Source organism: Egretta garzetta, unplaced genomic scaffold (assembly GCF_000687185.1).
Source record: "Egretta garzetta isolate BGI_Z169 unplaced genomic scaffold, ASM68718v1 scaffold287, whole genome shotgun sequence".
NCBI lineage: Eukaryota > Metazoa > Chordata > Aves > Pelecaniformes > Ardeidae > Egretta > Egretta garzetta.
In genome coordinates this window covers 8,620,232-8,637,211 of record NW_009260435.1, presented here as the reverse complement: position 1 = coordinate 8,637,211, position 16,980 = coordinate 8,620,232, and the positions used below count along the sequence as shown (strand labels likewise).

At 36.7% G+C, this 16,980-nt stretch overlaps 1 protein-coding gene across 6 annotated transcripts in view; it reads left to right on the top strand.

The window, feature by feature from the left end:
* The window catches only part of TCF12 (transcription factor 12), a 174,068-nt gene that overhangs the window by 30,132 nt on the left and 126,956 nt on the right, over positions 1-16,980 (top strand). For 5 of the 6 annotated variants that reach the window (XM_035899469.1, XM_035899470.1, XM_035899468.1 and 2 more), the window contains one exon: positions 15,637-15,710. The exons of the other annotated variant lie outside the window; for it this stretch is intronic. In XM_035899469.1, coding sequence (XP_035755362.1) covers positions 15,637-15,710 — 74 coding nt within the window. The remainder of the gene's footprint in view (positions 1-15,636; positions 15,711-16,980) is intronic. 6 annotated transcript variants of the gene reach the window in all.

The window sequence follows — 16,980 nt, the reverse complement described above, 5'->3', positions numbered from 1 at the left end:
CAATAGAAAGTTTTGATTAAACCTGGTATCTTGCCTGGTGAGTGTCTCATACACTTTCAGAGAAAAGATGCAGTGATTGAAATTCTCATGGTCCTTTTCACCTTATAGCATATTAATAATACATGTATTCTTTTATATCTAACTCATTGTCATGACCTAATAAAAGAGATTTTAATTTTTGTACAGTATGCATTTTAAATTATTGAACTTTGTTTAAACATGTATTTCTTAGTCTTCCAGAAAGACCTTTTGCTATAGCATAGACATTTTGTGATATGGATTGAGCAAAGGTCTGTGGTTTGGGAAGTAATTTTACCATTTGATTTAATGTGCAAAACTTTGTAAAACTTTGCATGTAAATTTGAAAGTACCATCTATGTATTTGTTTTCCTAAGCAACTCTCTATAGAAACTCTTGACAGTAAATTCATTAAGCAGTTAATCACAGTGGTGGCTCTTCTGCCATAGGAAACTGTTTTTATTCAAGTTATTACTCCTGAGATGAACCAGTTCAGGCATTTCCTTTGTTTTCCTCTGCCTCACTGCATTAATCAGAGCAAAAATGTTGCTATGCTATTTGTCAAAAGGCCAAAGAATGCATGCATGTGTATAGATGCATTAGGTTGTTGTTAACACACATAGTGTAATGTTCCTCCTAAATAGAGAATTTGGCGTATTTTGCTTCATTTTTACTGGTAACGCTTTTAGAATACTGACCTCTACAGGTGGTTCATTCTTCCTCTTTAGACTTCTGGTGGCCTTGAGTTACTTATGTTGCATTTGAAAAGCAAACAAAATAATCCTACAGAGATATTTTTCCTTTCCAATGAGGCTGACAACATCAAGGGACAAAGAAAAACTAGTAAAAACCTAGTTATGGCAGTTAGCTCTTATTTCCCCCTCTCTCTCACCAATAGCATATTGCCTCCTACCCCCACTGACTCTTTGTGCTATAACCATATTTGCAATCACTAAGTTCAGACAAAACATCAAACTTAAAAGTATTCCACAATTCAAGAGTGTTCATGAAGTTGATTTCTAGACCTGTTCTAAATACCTTTTTTGTTGTTGAAATATGTGCTGTCTGTGGAAGTGTTATGTATCCACAGGGTTTTAGTTAGCTCATGAACTTCTGCAGGTATCCATCCGTTTTTATTTTAGTATCCTTGATGCTTTGAGCATAAAGTACTTTTGCCTGTGCTTTGAGTTGCTTGATGTGATTTAGATTCTGTTTGGAGCTCATGGCTGCTGTTAACAAGGTGCTGTGATTGAGCTAATCAGCCCTGCTCTGAACTGGCTTTAAGATTGCTGCAGTTACAGACTACTGATTTTGAAGCTGTTTTAAAAATGGCTTTGAGTGGATTTTCTTGTGTAAAAGATGGCATGCACATAATGACACTGTTGTAATTGTAGTCAGTATTTTTCTTAGGCCAAATGTCAAGTCTGATAGACCTGTTTGAAATACAGATGTTCCCTTCTATAATTTTTCTATTTTCTGTTCAGCAGAAAATTTATTATTATGATTTAACAAAATCTTGTAAACCTTGTGTTAGAATGAGGGATGTGGGGGTGAAGGAGATGTAGTTGACTCTCAGTAGAACAAGTGTGAAGTACAACACTAGGTCAGTACAGGCACCACATCAGACTTGTCTATTTCTGCTCTGTAGCTAGCATTATAGTTAGCATTACTCTGGATTTAATAAAGTGCAGCAAGTATAGAATTTTGGCTTCAAATGTACTTCATTCTTAATGGAATCATTTGTAAACTACGAAACTCTCTGGTTTTACAATGAAAGAGTTAAGAACCTATATTCAACTGAAATTCTGAACAAATAGGGTGTATTAGATTTTTAAGACTTCTTTAAAACCTAAGCAGTCCTCAGATAATTTAGAGGCTTCACAGATCTTAAGAGGTCCCACCAGGTGTGAAGTTTTTGTTCACTTTGAACCTTTTTTAATAAAAGCAGGTATAGATTGTTCCTCCGTGCTTTTTTTTTTTGTCTGATGTTCTGTTATCTTTTTAGTGTAATATTTCATAGTATTTTTTTAATTTTCTCTTCTTTCTCCCATAATAGATTCAGCATTAAGATAATGATATACTCGGAGTCCTTTATGAAAGCGAAAACTAGGCTAAAGAGCTCTTAGGGGCTGAAGCCTACACAATGTTATGGTTTCTTGATAATTGGTTAAGAATATATATCTTAAGGCAAGTTATGCTCCTGATGTTTAAAAATTCAACAGTGAACTTGAAAATGTGAAAGGAAGTGGCTTTAGGTTTATTTCTTGCTTTTTAAAAAGAAAAACCAAGCAAGGAACAAAATCTTAATGACAATCTATATTCTCTAATGTGAAGTTGATACTGTAATCGGTGATGCACACAGAACTTTCTGAAGTCAAAATTGCATATATATACCTGAGTGGTGTGCATGTTTACTTCCTTTGTGTGACCTTTTAAATATAAGTTTTACATCTTAAAATACGTGCAATGAAGTAGAACAGAATTGCTATGGGAGCTGAAGTGCTTCATACTTCAGTTTTTATATTTGTTTCACGTGCATCTTGCCAGCTGTCTTAATATGTGTTTGTTTAATTCACTGGGCTTTCATATCACTTGTGAAAATTCAATAAAGTACTTGTGTTGGTTTGGCTGTCAGGGAAATCCGACATGCATGTGTGGAATACGCACAAAAGGACACGAATGTCATCTAGTATAGCTGTTCGGTTATGTGAGTGTATTGCATCTGTTTGAATTCAGGTGAAGAGTGTTTAGTTGTTAATTCACTTCAATTTACAAGTATTTCTTAATTTTCTTAAAAGTGTGTGGGCCAGCCTTTTCTAAAGGAATACACTCTGCGTTTTTAGTCTACGTGAACATGTGTTGTGGAGCTCTGTGATGCTTATTCTGAATTGCCTTATTACATGTGTGAATCTTCAGAATCTTCTCTTACATCTGGGAGGGAAGGTCAATGTTTTTCTACTGAACCTTGGGGTGTGAAGAGACATTTGATGCCTTATTACCCTTTCACAAGTGTGATCTGCAAAACACTTAAGTGATAGTACGTTGAAGAGTAATAATATTCTTTGTGATTGGAATATAAGAATTTCTTCCCCAAATACTGAGTCATGCTTGTCTCTTTCAAAAGGCAGAAACTTTTTTCATTTTTGTTATTCTTCATATTTAACAGCATGTGAGGAGTCTGTCTTCTGTTAAAATTATTTTATAATCCTTATTAATGGTAACATTTTATTTTTAGTGGCTGAGCAAAGCTGGGAACATACACAAATTTCACTGTATTGGAGTGCTGGAGTATGAAAAAGTAAAGTACAAAGTGAAGCACACTCTGAAAGCTGTTGCCAGAGCTAAAAGCAGTAACATAAAGAGAAACAAATGGAGGATTTAAGGCCTAAAAAATTTAAACTTAAAGTCACCACCCAGAGAGGCGATATGTTTAAATTGGCTTGTTTTGGCAATGCTTAAGATTCTAAAATACAAAAGAGAAAATGGGCTATAGTAATTTATAGAAACAACTTATTTGGCACATGGAACCCAAGACTTGTTTTGGCTAAAATTCCAAGTGTACTTAAAAATTTTTAAATAAAGATTCTTACTTTTTTTCTTTTTAATTACAGAGAAACAGAGGGAAGGACAATTCTTGGGGTTTGTTGCCATTTACTTCAAAGTAATTTACCTCTAAGTTTTGGCTAAAATTCGGCAAGTGAACGATAAAGTATGCGTGTGAGTGTTCTGGCAATGTTTGAACTCCATGGTAACCTGTTTCTACCCTAACACTGAGCAGATTCATTTTTTTTAAGATTTTATGAAGCTTATTGGTGTTCAGTGTAATTAAAACATACATTTATTCAGTTATTTTTCTCACACACTGGCACAGTATCAATGGTGCAATAAAGCCAGTAGTCCCAAAGTAGACTGCAAGATTTTATGGATCACCACACGGTGATGTCTTTCCCCCCTTCTTTTTTCCCCTGAAGAAATCACTATGTTTTTAAAATATAGCCAGTCTCAAAGCTAGCAAATGCTTGCAAAGTGGTGGGCTGGCTTCCCTGGCCCTTCATGTGACCATGACTTTGGCCTTGTCTGATTCTCGTGCTCTCCCCTTCCTTTCTGCCAACCCTGGTGTTCTTCTGGCCTGGTAGTGAAACACTTCTGTGAGCTAATCTTGCCAGAAACCAACAAGGGTATTTTTGTGGTTCTGTTTTCTACTAGTTTCTTCCTGAACTGGTTTACTGCAGGACCCTACGAAACACTGGTGCTAGTATGAGGGAGGAAGACAGAAAAGCCGGGCTATGGGCAGTGGGGACAGCGAATTATTAAGGGAAGCAGGATGGCCTCCTTTGGGTGGCAGCCAGCCCTTAGTTGTTAGTAAGATAGGCTTGTGTTTGCATACATAAAACTTGACTCATAAGCTGTTGTCTGGCAATGGTTCCTGCATCGAAATCCCTTGTGAGGAGTTGGTAAATGTTGCTTGCCTGTTGGAAGGCTTACTTTGCATGAGGAAATTTTGTACTGGTGTAGCTTGCATGTTGGCTAATGGATCTTCTGGAAGCTGTGCTGGCAGGGCTGGTGGTGACCGGCTCTCTGCAGTGCTAGGGAGTCGAAGATTTTTAGTATCCTTCCACTTCTTATTCTTACTCACCTGTAATATTAAATTTAGAGTATTTGGCCTAGTTTTAATGTAAAGTCATTAGCTTTTGTATTCTTATTAAATACCCCTAGAAATCTGTTCTTAATTTTAAGGTGTAAGTTTTATAGCAATGAAGTTGTGAGACTATGATCCTTTTGTAGGAGAGACTTTTAAAATGTCCTGGGAGGAGCAATTTAAAAAAAAAAAAAGCTATTGATTGCTACTTGCTTTTTGACTATAGACTATTCAAGTTGATGTTTGGAAGTGTTTAATACTGTATTGTTATTGTACAACAGATAATTACCAGGTAAGGGTGCTTTTGACCACAGAAAGACTGTCTGCTGTGTTTTATTGGCTTTCAGCATTTTCTAGCTATAACCTACAGAACTGCTGTAACAGCATACTTGGAGAAGCAGCAGCAGCAAATTTTTTTGTTTATTCAAAGTGCAACTTGTCCTCATTTAAAAAAAGAAAGGGAAAAAAAAAAAAGGCCTGAGTGTACTTTGTTAACAGCAACCTGTATGTCAGTTCCAGCTGTAATGTTGTTAGAGAATGAAGGCAATTTAAAATGGGGTTAGTTGAATATAAAATCCAGTTCTAACTTTTCCATCAGAGTTCTGCTTCTGGAGTGTATATGGTTTCTAAGTGCGTTTTATTAAGAATGTTTTAGCTCATGTAACACTTGTTACAAGAAAAGCATTCAGAACTCACGTTTCTATAAAAAGTGTGATATTTAGGATTTAAGCCAAGGAGGAATGTTACGCAGTCCAACCAGACTATGGAGTATTAAATGAAAAGCTAGCAGAAGAAATAGAAGGAAGAACAGTGAGGTCTTCAAACAGGAAAGAAAAGTCTTCCTTTTGGTTAAGAAGTAAAGTTGGAGAAATCTTGACATCTTCGCTTGCAAATGTAGATACTTCTGGTCTCGCTCCCACCAGACACAGATTTAGTAGTTATTTTCTGGAATATAAAAATAAGTTAATTTTTTTAGTTAGTATGACACTACTTTAACTTATTTTCAGAATAGTTGGATGTTTCTGCTAAATTAGCAAAGTTAAATTGTTTTAATTGTTCTTCAGCATTTAAATACTGCTGAACACATTAAACAGTGCTGAACAGGGAGTCTTGACTACTCTAGAGTTGTTACTTCAGTGTTACTGAACCTCTGAAGGTGTAATTTTGTTGTTGGAAGGTAATCTTTCCAGAACTAGAAGCTGTAAGAACATGGATATACTATCAGAAGACTCTTAAAAACGTGGATGATCCTGAAGTATAGCAGAAATTAGTAGGTGAGCTAATAACCTTTTTGTTATGAAGGAAGAAACTAGTGAATACAGGTATTGGGCAACTTATTACTGCAGTGAGTTGTGCTGAGACATCTTGGTTCAATGGGAGGAACAGCCTTTCTTTTAAATAAAGGGAACGAGTGGAAACACCAAATAAACAGAAACAAATGGTTTGCGGGATTGAAGTTAAACTAGGCTCCCTCAGACATCTCAGTTGCTGCAGTACTGCTATGCATTAGTGCAAGGCCCATTAACATCAGGCAGCGATCTTCCTTCCACCTCGTTTGTTGATGTAGGAGACTGAACTGTATCATATCAGCTTTCCAGCATTGTGGGCACACCATCATTTACTGCCACTCACACTAAGGGAGCTGTCAACACAGAGCCTGTCTGCCTGACTCAGCAGGCAGCTAACAGCCCAGGCAGCAAGGAGCTAGATTCAGCAAATATTTGGGCAGATATAATGGTATCTGGGAAATGGAAAGATAGATTTCTCTCCTTCGGTGGAGAATGTCATGTTTTCTTACTTTGAGAATGGGACTCAAAAATACCAATAAAATCTCTGTCAAAGAAGGAGTCGGAAGATATGTCTCAATGTTGAGAGGAAAGAAAGGTTTCTTGGGGTTTTTTGTTTGTTTGGGTTTGGTGGTTTGGTTTTTTTTTGTTGTTGGTTTTTTTTGTTTTTTGTTTTTTGTTTTTTTTTAAGGTATCTGAGGGCCCTGCTGGCAGCATGAGCTGCGCCAGATCTCTATCATTTGTTCAGACTGGATTCTGGCTATGACTTTTGGAAGTAATGGAATTACTGAGAACTGTTGTTTTTGGGCCTCTGTGAAAGGAGAACATCTGGCAATAGCTTTACTACATTCCATCTAGCTTATGGAGGGGGAAGCACTAGTTAGTGCAAAATGCACACTGGAAAAAGTAATCCTTGATGCTGCAGGCTAATGCTAACTTCCATCAGCTCAAATTCTCAACTGTATAAATGCAGGTAGAGATGTGAATTGAAAGTTTATAATAGCTTACTTTAGACCTTTTGTTTTTTCTCTCCATGCCTAAAATGGTAGAAGAAAACACATTTTGCTCTAGGAAGCTTTTTTACTGAGGGAATAGCTGCTATCTTTCCCTTGGACAAACCAGCAGGGCAATTAATTTTGCTGCAGGGCAAATGGTGAAGCCCTAACCTTGCAAAAGCTTCTTTCTTGGATGAAAATGAAGAAATACGGAGGGTTTCTTCTTGATTTTTGGCAAAAGAGGAGAGAGATAAGTGAGCCAGGTTATAATAATTACTTAAGTCAACATTTGCTATATTTATTATATTGTTTTTTCACATGTAACTTAGAGCTAGTCTACCACGTCTCTGGCTTAGATGAACAGATGTGCAGTGCTTGCATTTATCCATTAAGTATTCTTACCTGTTTAAATACTGAACAGATAAACTTTGTTTTTGAGTTAAAAGATGATGTTTAATGCTGACATGTTCATGTAATAGACAATTTTCCCCAGCTGAATTAAAGAGCCAGAATTCTCTTACGAAGAACTCAGATCCTCACAACCCCTGATATGTAACTCCTGCTTTGTTCAGTAATGAGAGTTCAATCCTGTGGGTGAGTCTGTTAGATGTGCTGTTTAGAACAAGTAATCATAAGAAATCTTCTTAAAGATATGCCTGTCTAGAGGTAAACCTGAGAACCGTTCAATCTTCTTTGTATTCTACATGCTTTGCTTTATGAAAAATGTAAGATGTTAGCGTATTGTTGTTTTAATGTGAGATGGCATGCTGCTCTTAATACATAGACTAAATTTCAGTAGTGTAGCGCAGCCAAAAATCTGATCCAGAGATAGTATGTACCTTAGCAAAGTGCAGGTTTTCTTCCACATGCTTTTAGGAAACGTCTTGGCATAGATCTTTTGAAGATCATGCTCAGACTTCTGTGATCTTTACTGCATGTCTGTAAATATCTTTGTTTCTACTCATAGGAGTGTAAATGTGGAATTGCATTGCCATTTCCTTGGCTATACTGTATGCTATACTTGCTGTTTTACTTAAAGCTCAAAATCCTGGCTCACTAAGGTGCAAGTTTTTTGTATGATGCTTTATTTCTCCTCTGGTTCACCTACTTGAACTCCAATTCAAAATACACGATGTTTCTCACAAATGTATCTTTCAGCTTTTTTTTTTTTTTCTCTTAAACTGCTTGGTATGTCAGAGGGTCTCTTTTTTTCTTTAAAATGTTTGAGTGTTAATTAATGCAATAATGATCTTCCAGGTATCAGCAAAGTACTTTTAATTTGTTCCAATCGGATAATTATAATTGTACGTGTATAAAGATGCATGACAATCATCAACGCCATGAAAGCATACTAATCTCAGGTTGATCTTGGAGTTTCTTTTCAAGAGGGTGAAAATTTGCTGGACACCTTGTGGTACAGTAAATGACTGAAAGCACTTTTTCCATAACATTTTTAGACGCATTGTTAGAAAAGCTGTCACACTTGCAGTGTTTTCTTTGCTTGTGAGAGTTAGCGCCTCAGTTACACGCTGTGTAACTCGGGTTGTATTGTGTTCTCGTGCCTGAATTGGCAGTTTTCTGTACTGTTGTAATACAGTTGGTAACAGTAGCTGCTGACTGTGAGGCTATATTTGAATGGGTTTGGCCTGGTGTTTGTAGTCTTGTGACAGTGGCCTTGATTTGGTGTACATATAAATATATATATATATTTTTTAAAGTGTGTGGTTATATAAAGCTGTTGAGTCATAACTGAAGTAACCACAGGAAAATTTGCCAGTACAATGGATTATGATGATAGCTCATGTCATGAGGCTGAGACTTGCTTGTTAGAGCTGTTCAATCTGATACTTCATGCTTCAATACAGCAAGGAGAATAAGCAGCATGATGCAATTTAGTAGCAGTTTAACTGTGTGTGTGCTTGCATGTGAATAAAAGCTCTGGGTTGTATCCCTGCTGAAGTCTTGATCTCTAAGCTGGTTTGCTTTATTCACATTTGTAACCAGGGAGGTTTCAAAATATACTGTGTGCACACATGTAAGTATTATTTATATCTAGGATATAATCAATGAAGATTAGTATTTTAATTTTTCTTTTAGAATTTTAACCTTAAATTGCATGGAAGAATAATATTAAAGCTTGTTTTAATGAAGGGAAATATATTTTTTTCAGGGGCAAAGAACAGCTTTACTGTGTAGTGCTCTGAGCGCCTCTGTAGATTGTAAGGCAATTTCCCCCCCCCTCCTTTTAAATTAGTTTAAATGCTAATTTTTATACTTTTCATCATTAGTTTGTGATGAAACTGTCTGAATAAACATACAGAAATAACAAAAATAACAAATGTGTTGCATACAGCATATTGCATACAGTACTGTAAATGTGCTCTCCTCTTTGAACTGTACCTGATGTACTTTTTCTGGCAAGACGGGTGTAGCAATGTGCGGTTTTCTGGTTTAGTACAGTTAGGGTGGGAAATGCCAGTTCCAATTTTATTTTGAGCAGGTTGTATTGTATTTAAAGTGTCCAAGTCGTGCCAGGTCACTTAGTGTGTTCACTGACGTAATTTAGAGGCTAGGAAGCAGAGAATATGAGGGAAGAGAAGCAGGTAACTTCTGACATTTCTGTGGGAGTGCTGCTATTACAGGAATTAATAACCTAATGTTGTTGTTCTTAGGGAATACCTGGGCCTTATTACAAGAAATGAATAGGGTTATTTGTGAAATTAAGTTAAAAGTAATAATTGCCCTTTTTTATAGCAAATTGTATTTAGGTAATGAGTGGAAACAAATCTAAAACATACTTGGTAGTTACACAGGAACTGTATTATTGGTACTGACTTTTGATCTTAATAGACACTGTGAAAACAAATTAAAGCTTTTCATCAATTTTCCTGAACCAGCATGATTTTTTTTTTCCATTTTCTTCTGACTTTATACAATGTAAGTATTTCGGTGTATTAGAAAAAGTTCAAGTGTACACCCCAAAGTTGTATTTTGACCTAAGAAAATACTGTTCTTGCAAATAATTTTCCATATGAAAGTATAGGTTTTAAAGAGCTTTCCATAAAGAGAGAATTCAATTTGCTGATACATTTTAGGTTACAACAAATTTTTAACACCTGTCAATGCTAACTTTGGTCTTAAGTTTTGGTTATTGCCCAGGAAAGTTGTGAGCTTGCAGTACATTCCTCCCATTTCAATAATTTTGTTCTACTGAAGTTTTAATTGTGATTGCTTATTCTGGGATAGAAATGAACTTTGTATAGCATATCTTATTGCCTATTCTAAAATAATTTCCACAATAACTGGCATAGCGGGTGTTTATTCTTTGCTATGTCAGATAATCATGCTCTGGGATTCTCCAGGGTAAACAATGTTTCAAAAATGCAAATTAATTTATTTACTGCTGTTAATGATCACTGTTGATATTTCAAATAGATCTTACAAACTGATCTTTGCAAAGAAAAATATTCAAATGGAAGCTAGTCTTTTATGGGTGATAATAGAGATAACCGATGCCTCCTCAGGGTGGCTTCAATCCGTGAAGTTCTTCATTGTGCTTTTAAATGTCTGCCGTTAGAGGCTGGTAGTTAACTACCTCAACAATCATGGTTATAAACCTGACTGGGCAGGTGGGGAAGGGTATTGAAATTAACAGTTAAGCCCAGGAGAAATCTCGCTTTTTGGACCACACAGTGGATTGAGTGTTCACTCTGTGCAACTGCAACTCTGTGGCTCAATACAGGGAGGAGAGTGAGCAGCATCATGCAATTTGATAAAACTATCTCAGGAAGTTTCTGAAGGAATTGTGGAGTCCAGAGTTTGTACCAGACAACTCTGACTCAAGGTAGTGTTCCTGTGACATATCCATAGCACTTCCATTAATCTTCTCTGGAGCAAAGGGATACTGGTCTACTACTCCCACCAGTGCCTCTAATAAGCAATTCTGTTACTGGGGAGGAACTTTCCTTTTTGATCCGGAGGGATGGGGGGGAAACTTTGGATCCATATGCTGCAAGGCAATCAGTACATTCTCCAAGAATCGTTATGGATTGAGATTTGAAGTTTCTCATGTTTGGTGGGTTTTTTTGGGTTTTTTTTGTTTTTTTTTTTTTTGCCTTTTCCACACTTGAAGTACTTCCCCATGCCTTTCCTTTGGGGGCGGGGGGTGAGTGGAGAGAAAGCCCTCTATTTATACAGTTTGAAATGAAAGTGGTTTGTCTCATACCTAATTATAATGTTGCATCTGAATTTATCCCAATGGCACTTAAGTGGTTAGACTGTTGATAGGTTGCCTGGGTTTCATTTCTCTTCTCAATTTGATTAATGCCCTTAGCTTTGTATATTCTAAGCCCACCACATGACATCTGTTGTCAAAGCTGCTTTTGGTTTTGACTGTTCCCCCCTCCCCCAGGTAATAAAAGCGTGGAACTATATCTTGTCTTTACTTGGTTATCTAACTTGCAAATGTGAGGTACTTTGTTAGAATAGAAATTATTTTATTATGTTATCAAAAATACTAAGTCTAGTCTAAATTGAGAAATATTTTCTATTTGGGATCAAGAAGAAGAGCCTGAGAACTAGTCTTAACCTACTGAAATTTAAAATTTTTAATTCAGATAGTCTTTCTCCATCAAATAATATTTCTCTTTTCATCCCTGTACTAGAAAGTCTAGACCTAAAATACAATTTCAGCTAATAATTTGTATCATACTTCACAGTGGACCTTTGCAATATAGGGTCTAAAGGTAGATTGATTTATTTGAGTGTCTAAGATGCAAAATACAAACAATGCTGTTATGGTTTGTGCTCTAGGTTTTTTCTGCAATTGATTTCAGTTGTTGGTTCTTATCTGAAGGAATATCATTACTCTGAAACAAAATTGGATAAAGAAGCCATGCAAGATAAAACTCATACCTTGAGTACCTAGTATAACAATCTACAATGTGATTTTTTTGGTTGGATCATTTATTTGATCAACATCATAGCAGATGGTAACCCTATAAAGTATATTACCTTGTTTACACGAACATTAGAGCCTATGTCTCTTGAAATAAGTTTTAAATATGGTCGTCTTTGTCTTGTGCCAGCAAGAATAACAACTTTCAGTTTGATTGTAAGATAAATTTTTTTTATTAGGTGAATGTTTGGGCCCGTTTCTTCAGAATGAATACATATATTGAAGTAATGAGGCAACAGGTTTCTTCAGCTTTTCTTCTAGAAGAGCTTGAAATGCTCATAGTGCCATCTTAAAAGTGACATTAAGCAAAGGCTTTTTAGAATTTGGTGCATAAAGCCAGAAAAGCATCCTTGTAACTGCTTGGTCCAGTCCTCCTGAAGTGAGTGAGGAACACTCAGCCTTTCCTGCGGCCTGGCTGGGGTCCCTGATTTGGGCTGTGCTCTGTCTGCACGGCCAGCCGAGGGCAGGGGCGATGTCCTTCTGGTCCTCCCTGGGACAGCAGTACTGAGCGCAGTGGAGGTGCTGTGTGAGCCAGAACCAGCCCCAGACTGCCAGTTGAATCCCCTCGAACAAAGATCTTAACTTGCTGAATTACTTCCCAGTTAAACTACGGCATTTCTGCCCTAGAAGTAGCCGATTTTGATTGAGAACTATGAAATCAACTCATGAGTCATTTCAATTACTTTCCATCATCAATGCCTACTAAAAAAAGGAAGTGGGGGTAGAACCTTGTTATACTTCTGTCTGCCTGACTGCGTGTATCTGCGTTATTAGGCCTTTATAACACACATTGCCTAAACAGATGGAGATACTGTAGCCTTTCTCTGTGCAGCATGTTTTTCAGTGCTCTGCTAACTGTCACAGCTTTCCTGTGACCTTTAACATCCGTGATGAATTAGTGGATACTGGAATTGGACACTGCATTTCCTTGTGGAAGGGGTTATAGAAGGGTGATGATCCCTCAAATTCCTCCATTCTGTTTTGTGTTTCCCAGAGAAATGCTTGAACCCTTTTGATGACAGTTTTGCTTTGAGACTTTGTTACTATAGATGAGTCCTGTGTTCTTCCTGTGCGTTCCCCACTTCAGGCTCTCCTCCCATCTGGAAGGTGTAACTTATGCTCCTGGCCCATTCACGTAGAGCTACCTTTGCCTGTATTAATGTGCGCGTTGTTTGTTGTGCCTAGCCTGCTGGAGTTTGCCTGGGTCTTTGTCTCTTGCAGCATTTGGTTGTTTTTCATCTGTGGAAAACCCATGAGTGTACAAACCAGAGCAGATTCCTTGAGCACCATTGCAGACACATATCTGATTTCCTGGTTGAGTGTTGTTGGCTAGCTGGTCCTCCGCTAGTTTGGTATGTGCTGTGTTGATGGGGACCGAGGGCAGCAGGGGTGTTGTTCCAATTCCAATCCAGATGTCAAGTGGCAGTAAGTCAGAGTGCTAGTGTTCTTTGTGCAGTGTCTAAAACTCTTCCTCATACCCTTCAAGGAGCTTCTAAAGCATGAATGCATGTGCCTCGTGTGCAAATTCTGATTAAAGGGTAGGTCTAGATGCCTATTTGGGGCTTGTAAGAGAAGAAAAAACGCTGCTTGAAAAGGAGTTAAAAAGACACCTGGCAGAAAAAAAGGAAGCGTGTTGATACTCCTGACTGCATTAGTTAACCGTACTGAGCTTTTTTAGAAGAAAGCATTCTGGGAACTATTTAGAAATTAGTTTTCCTCCCCATCTTAAAATGTTACATTTTGGTTTAGAGTACTTTCTTTAAACAATTGATTTGCATAATTCAAATGGTAGAATTAAAATATGAGAATTTTTAGCTATACATGTGCTGATTTAGAAGAACCTTAACATAAGTCCTTATGCCCCACTGACTTAAATTTTTAAATGAGTAACATGTTTTACTGATTAGGGGTCATGCATCTAAACACTCTATGCATAACCATTATCTACTGACATATTTCCTAAATGGTTTGATATAATGTACTATGTCTTAGCCTATGCCGAAGACTTTGTAAGATACTTTTGAAACTAAAGCAATGGAAGACTTGTTATGATAATCACTGGATTACTAGCACTGTTGTTTCTGGCAGAAAAGAGTCAGTTGTGCCAAAAGATTACTTTTGCCTTTGTCAGTGCCAGCCACGACTTTTTACTCAGCTCCTGGACCAGTTACAATGAAACAACAATGCTGTCAGCTGCCAAATGGAGCAAACTTCCACAAACTGCTGGCTCAATATAGTGGTGGTTTTGCATTTTCAAAGAGCCTTGTGGATCTTTCCTGCAGTACACAAAAGGTGTCTGTAGTTTCTTATCTGTGTGATTGTCCTGTACTTTCAGTTTAACGTGCCTTCTGCAGGCTCCCTTTGTCAAAATAGAATTTTTTAGCTTCATAAAACACATTCATTAAGGAAATAATGATCAGAATACTGTTACTCCATAGGTAGTTATTTACAGTATTTCCTTGCATTTTATTTTGTAGTGTGGCCAGTCTGAAATACATGCATGAAAATTTAATAGTTGCAATATGAAGTTAGGGCTTAGGGTTAATATACCCATAGGGGTATGGAGTAATGTACGCTCAGCTCTTATTTATAAATTGTGACACTTAGTTCTTATTTATAAATGATGACATTATAAAGCTTCATAAATAGTTTATACTATACATCACATAAATTCTTTATATTCTATATCAAAACTCTATGAGAGAAGTATGTGTGACAGGGAAGTAATGAGTTGTGTTTTGTAGGCCTAAGTGTGTGGAAGTCTGCAATTTAGGATGGAAGTATTCCACCTGTTAAAAAAAGTAAATAATCTTGTGATACAGATAATCAGGAACCTAATTACTAGAATAGTTACCTGATCCTATATGAATGAATTGGCCATAGAAATTTGAGTACTTTTGCGATTAGTTATTTTGGAATGTGGTTTAAAGATGGTTTGACCAATTAACTTTTAATAGAAAGTAACTGAAGAAGGTGTTGGCAACAGTATTTCTAATTGTTGGCTAGATAATACGTGGGATATATATTTGATACTGAGTTTAAAGATCTCCCTATTTTTTTCCTTCCCCTTTCTCTTTTGAGCTGTAACCTGGATTTGCATAAAGGGAACTGATTCTAAAAGAACCGTTACAGAGTTAAAAAAAAATCGTGTTTTAGTAGGGCAGACACCATGAGTCTCTGTGGGTTTTTTTAGCCATTGAAATATAACCAAGTCTGTCTTGCCTTTTTCCCCCTTTATGCTAAAATATCTTGCATGTCATGTGAAGACCAAGTAAAGGAAATAATTTCGCACATTTTACAATACTTAAGCAAGACATGAGAGCAAAGAGTAGATAACAAGTATACATTTCACAGTATGTGCTGCAATATTCAGTGCTTAAGATGCAGGATAAATCAGGCTGTGCAAAAAGCCAGGCTAACATTGTTGTGCTTGTTTTGTTACTCATGCTAATTTCTTATGGATTGGGTAGGGCAGACACTGCAGATTGGCAAATCTTCACTTCTTATGCTCCTGTTTTCAGCAGCTGCAGGTGTCCAAATGAGTAGGTTGCTTTGTAGCCAGCTTCATTGACAAGGAAACTGTTCATCTTAAGTTTTGTTTTTAGAAATACTGCTCTAAGTATACGGAAGCGGATGAATTTGCTTTAAGTGTATGGAAGCGGATGAATTTGCTTTCAGGTTGCATCAGAGAACATTATGCTTTTGCTATCTTTTCTTATAGGTCTGTATTTTTATTGCTAGGTATGGATGAGCGAACAGGTGCCACATCCTGGGGAACAAGCGGTCAGCCAAGTCCTTCATATGAATCTTCAAGGGTAAGGCTCCAACATAATAATTCATAGTGAAAGTTTATGGGAATGTATAGTGAAAATCAGGAGATGTTTTTGAAGGGTAAGCTTCTTTAAATACACAGATTAGCATCTTTTAGAGACTTCAATGACTTTTGATTTGCTGCAGTAGTGATTCAGATTTCTAAGGCTAAAATATACATAGGTTAAGAATTTATGAAAATCAAGTATACAGTTATGTATACTTGAATGATGAGCGTTTTATTTACCTTATGGTCAGAAAATGAAAATAAGTCATGTTACTCAGAAGCAGTTGTACTGGCAAATTGTAGGGAATGCTTGACTCTCCATTAACATTAGCCAGCTATAGTATGTGCTGTTTCATGATGTTGGAGAGACTTCTCTTTTTAAAAACCTTCCTCCTCTTCCTGTTGCGGCTTCATCCATCCTGCTAATTGAGCTAAAGCTTTTTGATAGTATCTAATATCCTAAAATAAGATTGCCTTTTTAAAATCCAGCAAAGCAAGGTTTCCCCTTAGTAAATCACATTCCCTTTCATCTACTCAATTTTCTTTTTATGAATATCTACTCTGTAAAAAGCCAATGAGCTAAGTACCTAATGAATTAATTACTTGAAATACACAGCATAACTAATGGCCCTAGTCTAAATAACCTGTTCTGATTTCAGTACCCTAGAGCCAAAGTGCTGTGTTAGCTCTTGCACCTTTGCAGCTTTCTCTTGCTGTGGAATGAAATGGGTAGAGTGCAAGGTCTTGTCCAGCCCACTGGACGTTGTTAAAACTTCTGTCTGACTTCAGAATAGGGCATTAGAAAGATTTATCATGAAGTCCTATTTTTTTTCATTGATCTTTGGTAAATAAATTATAATAAAAAGATAAACTTTATGGGTTGCGGAAGTATTTCTGTGCAACATAGAAATTAGGCATTCTTTTAAAACTTCCTGCATAATTTGAGGCATGAAGCCCAGCCTTTAGATGCCTTTTCTATATTTGAAATGGAATCTTATGCAGCTTTAAGTAACTCATCTTCTTATTGTAAGTGTTTGGTGTTTTGACACTCATTTATGATATAGCTAATCAATTTTAATCAATCATGAGTTAAGCTGACCTAACTGGAATATGAGCTTGTGATTCACTGGCTGTATGGCTATATTAATCATAGGGTTTTTTTTTTATGTTAGAGAATCAGCCAGCTAGCATTCCAATAATGTAAAGTCAGGGTGCCTGGTTTGTTGGTCTTTTTGTTTGTTTTGTTTTAGTTTGTTTGTGGTGGTGGT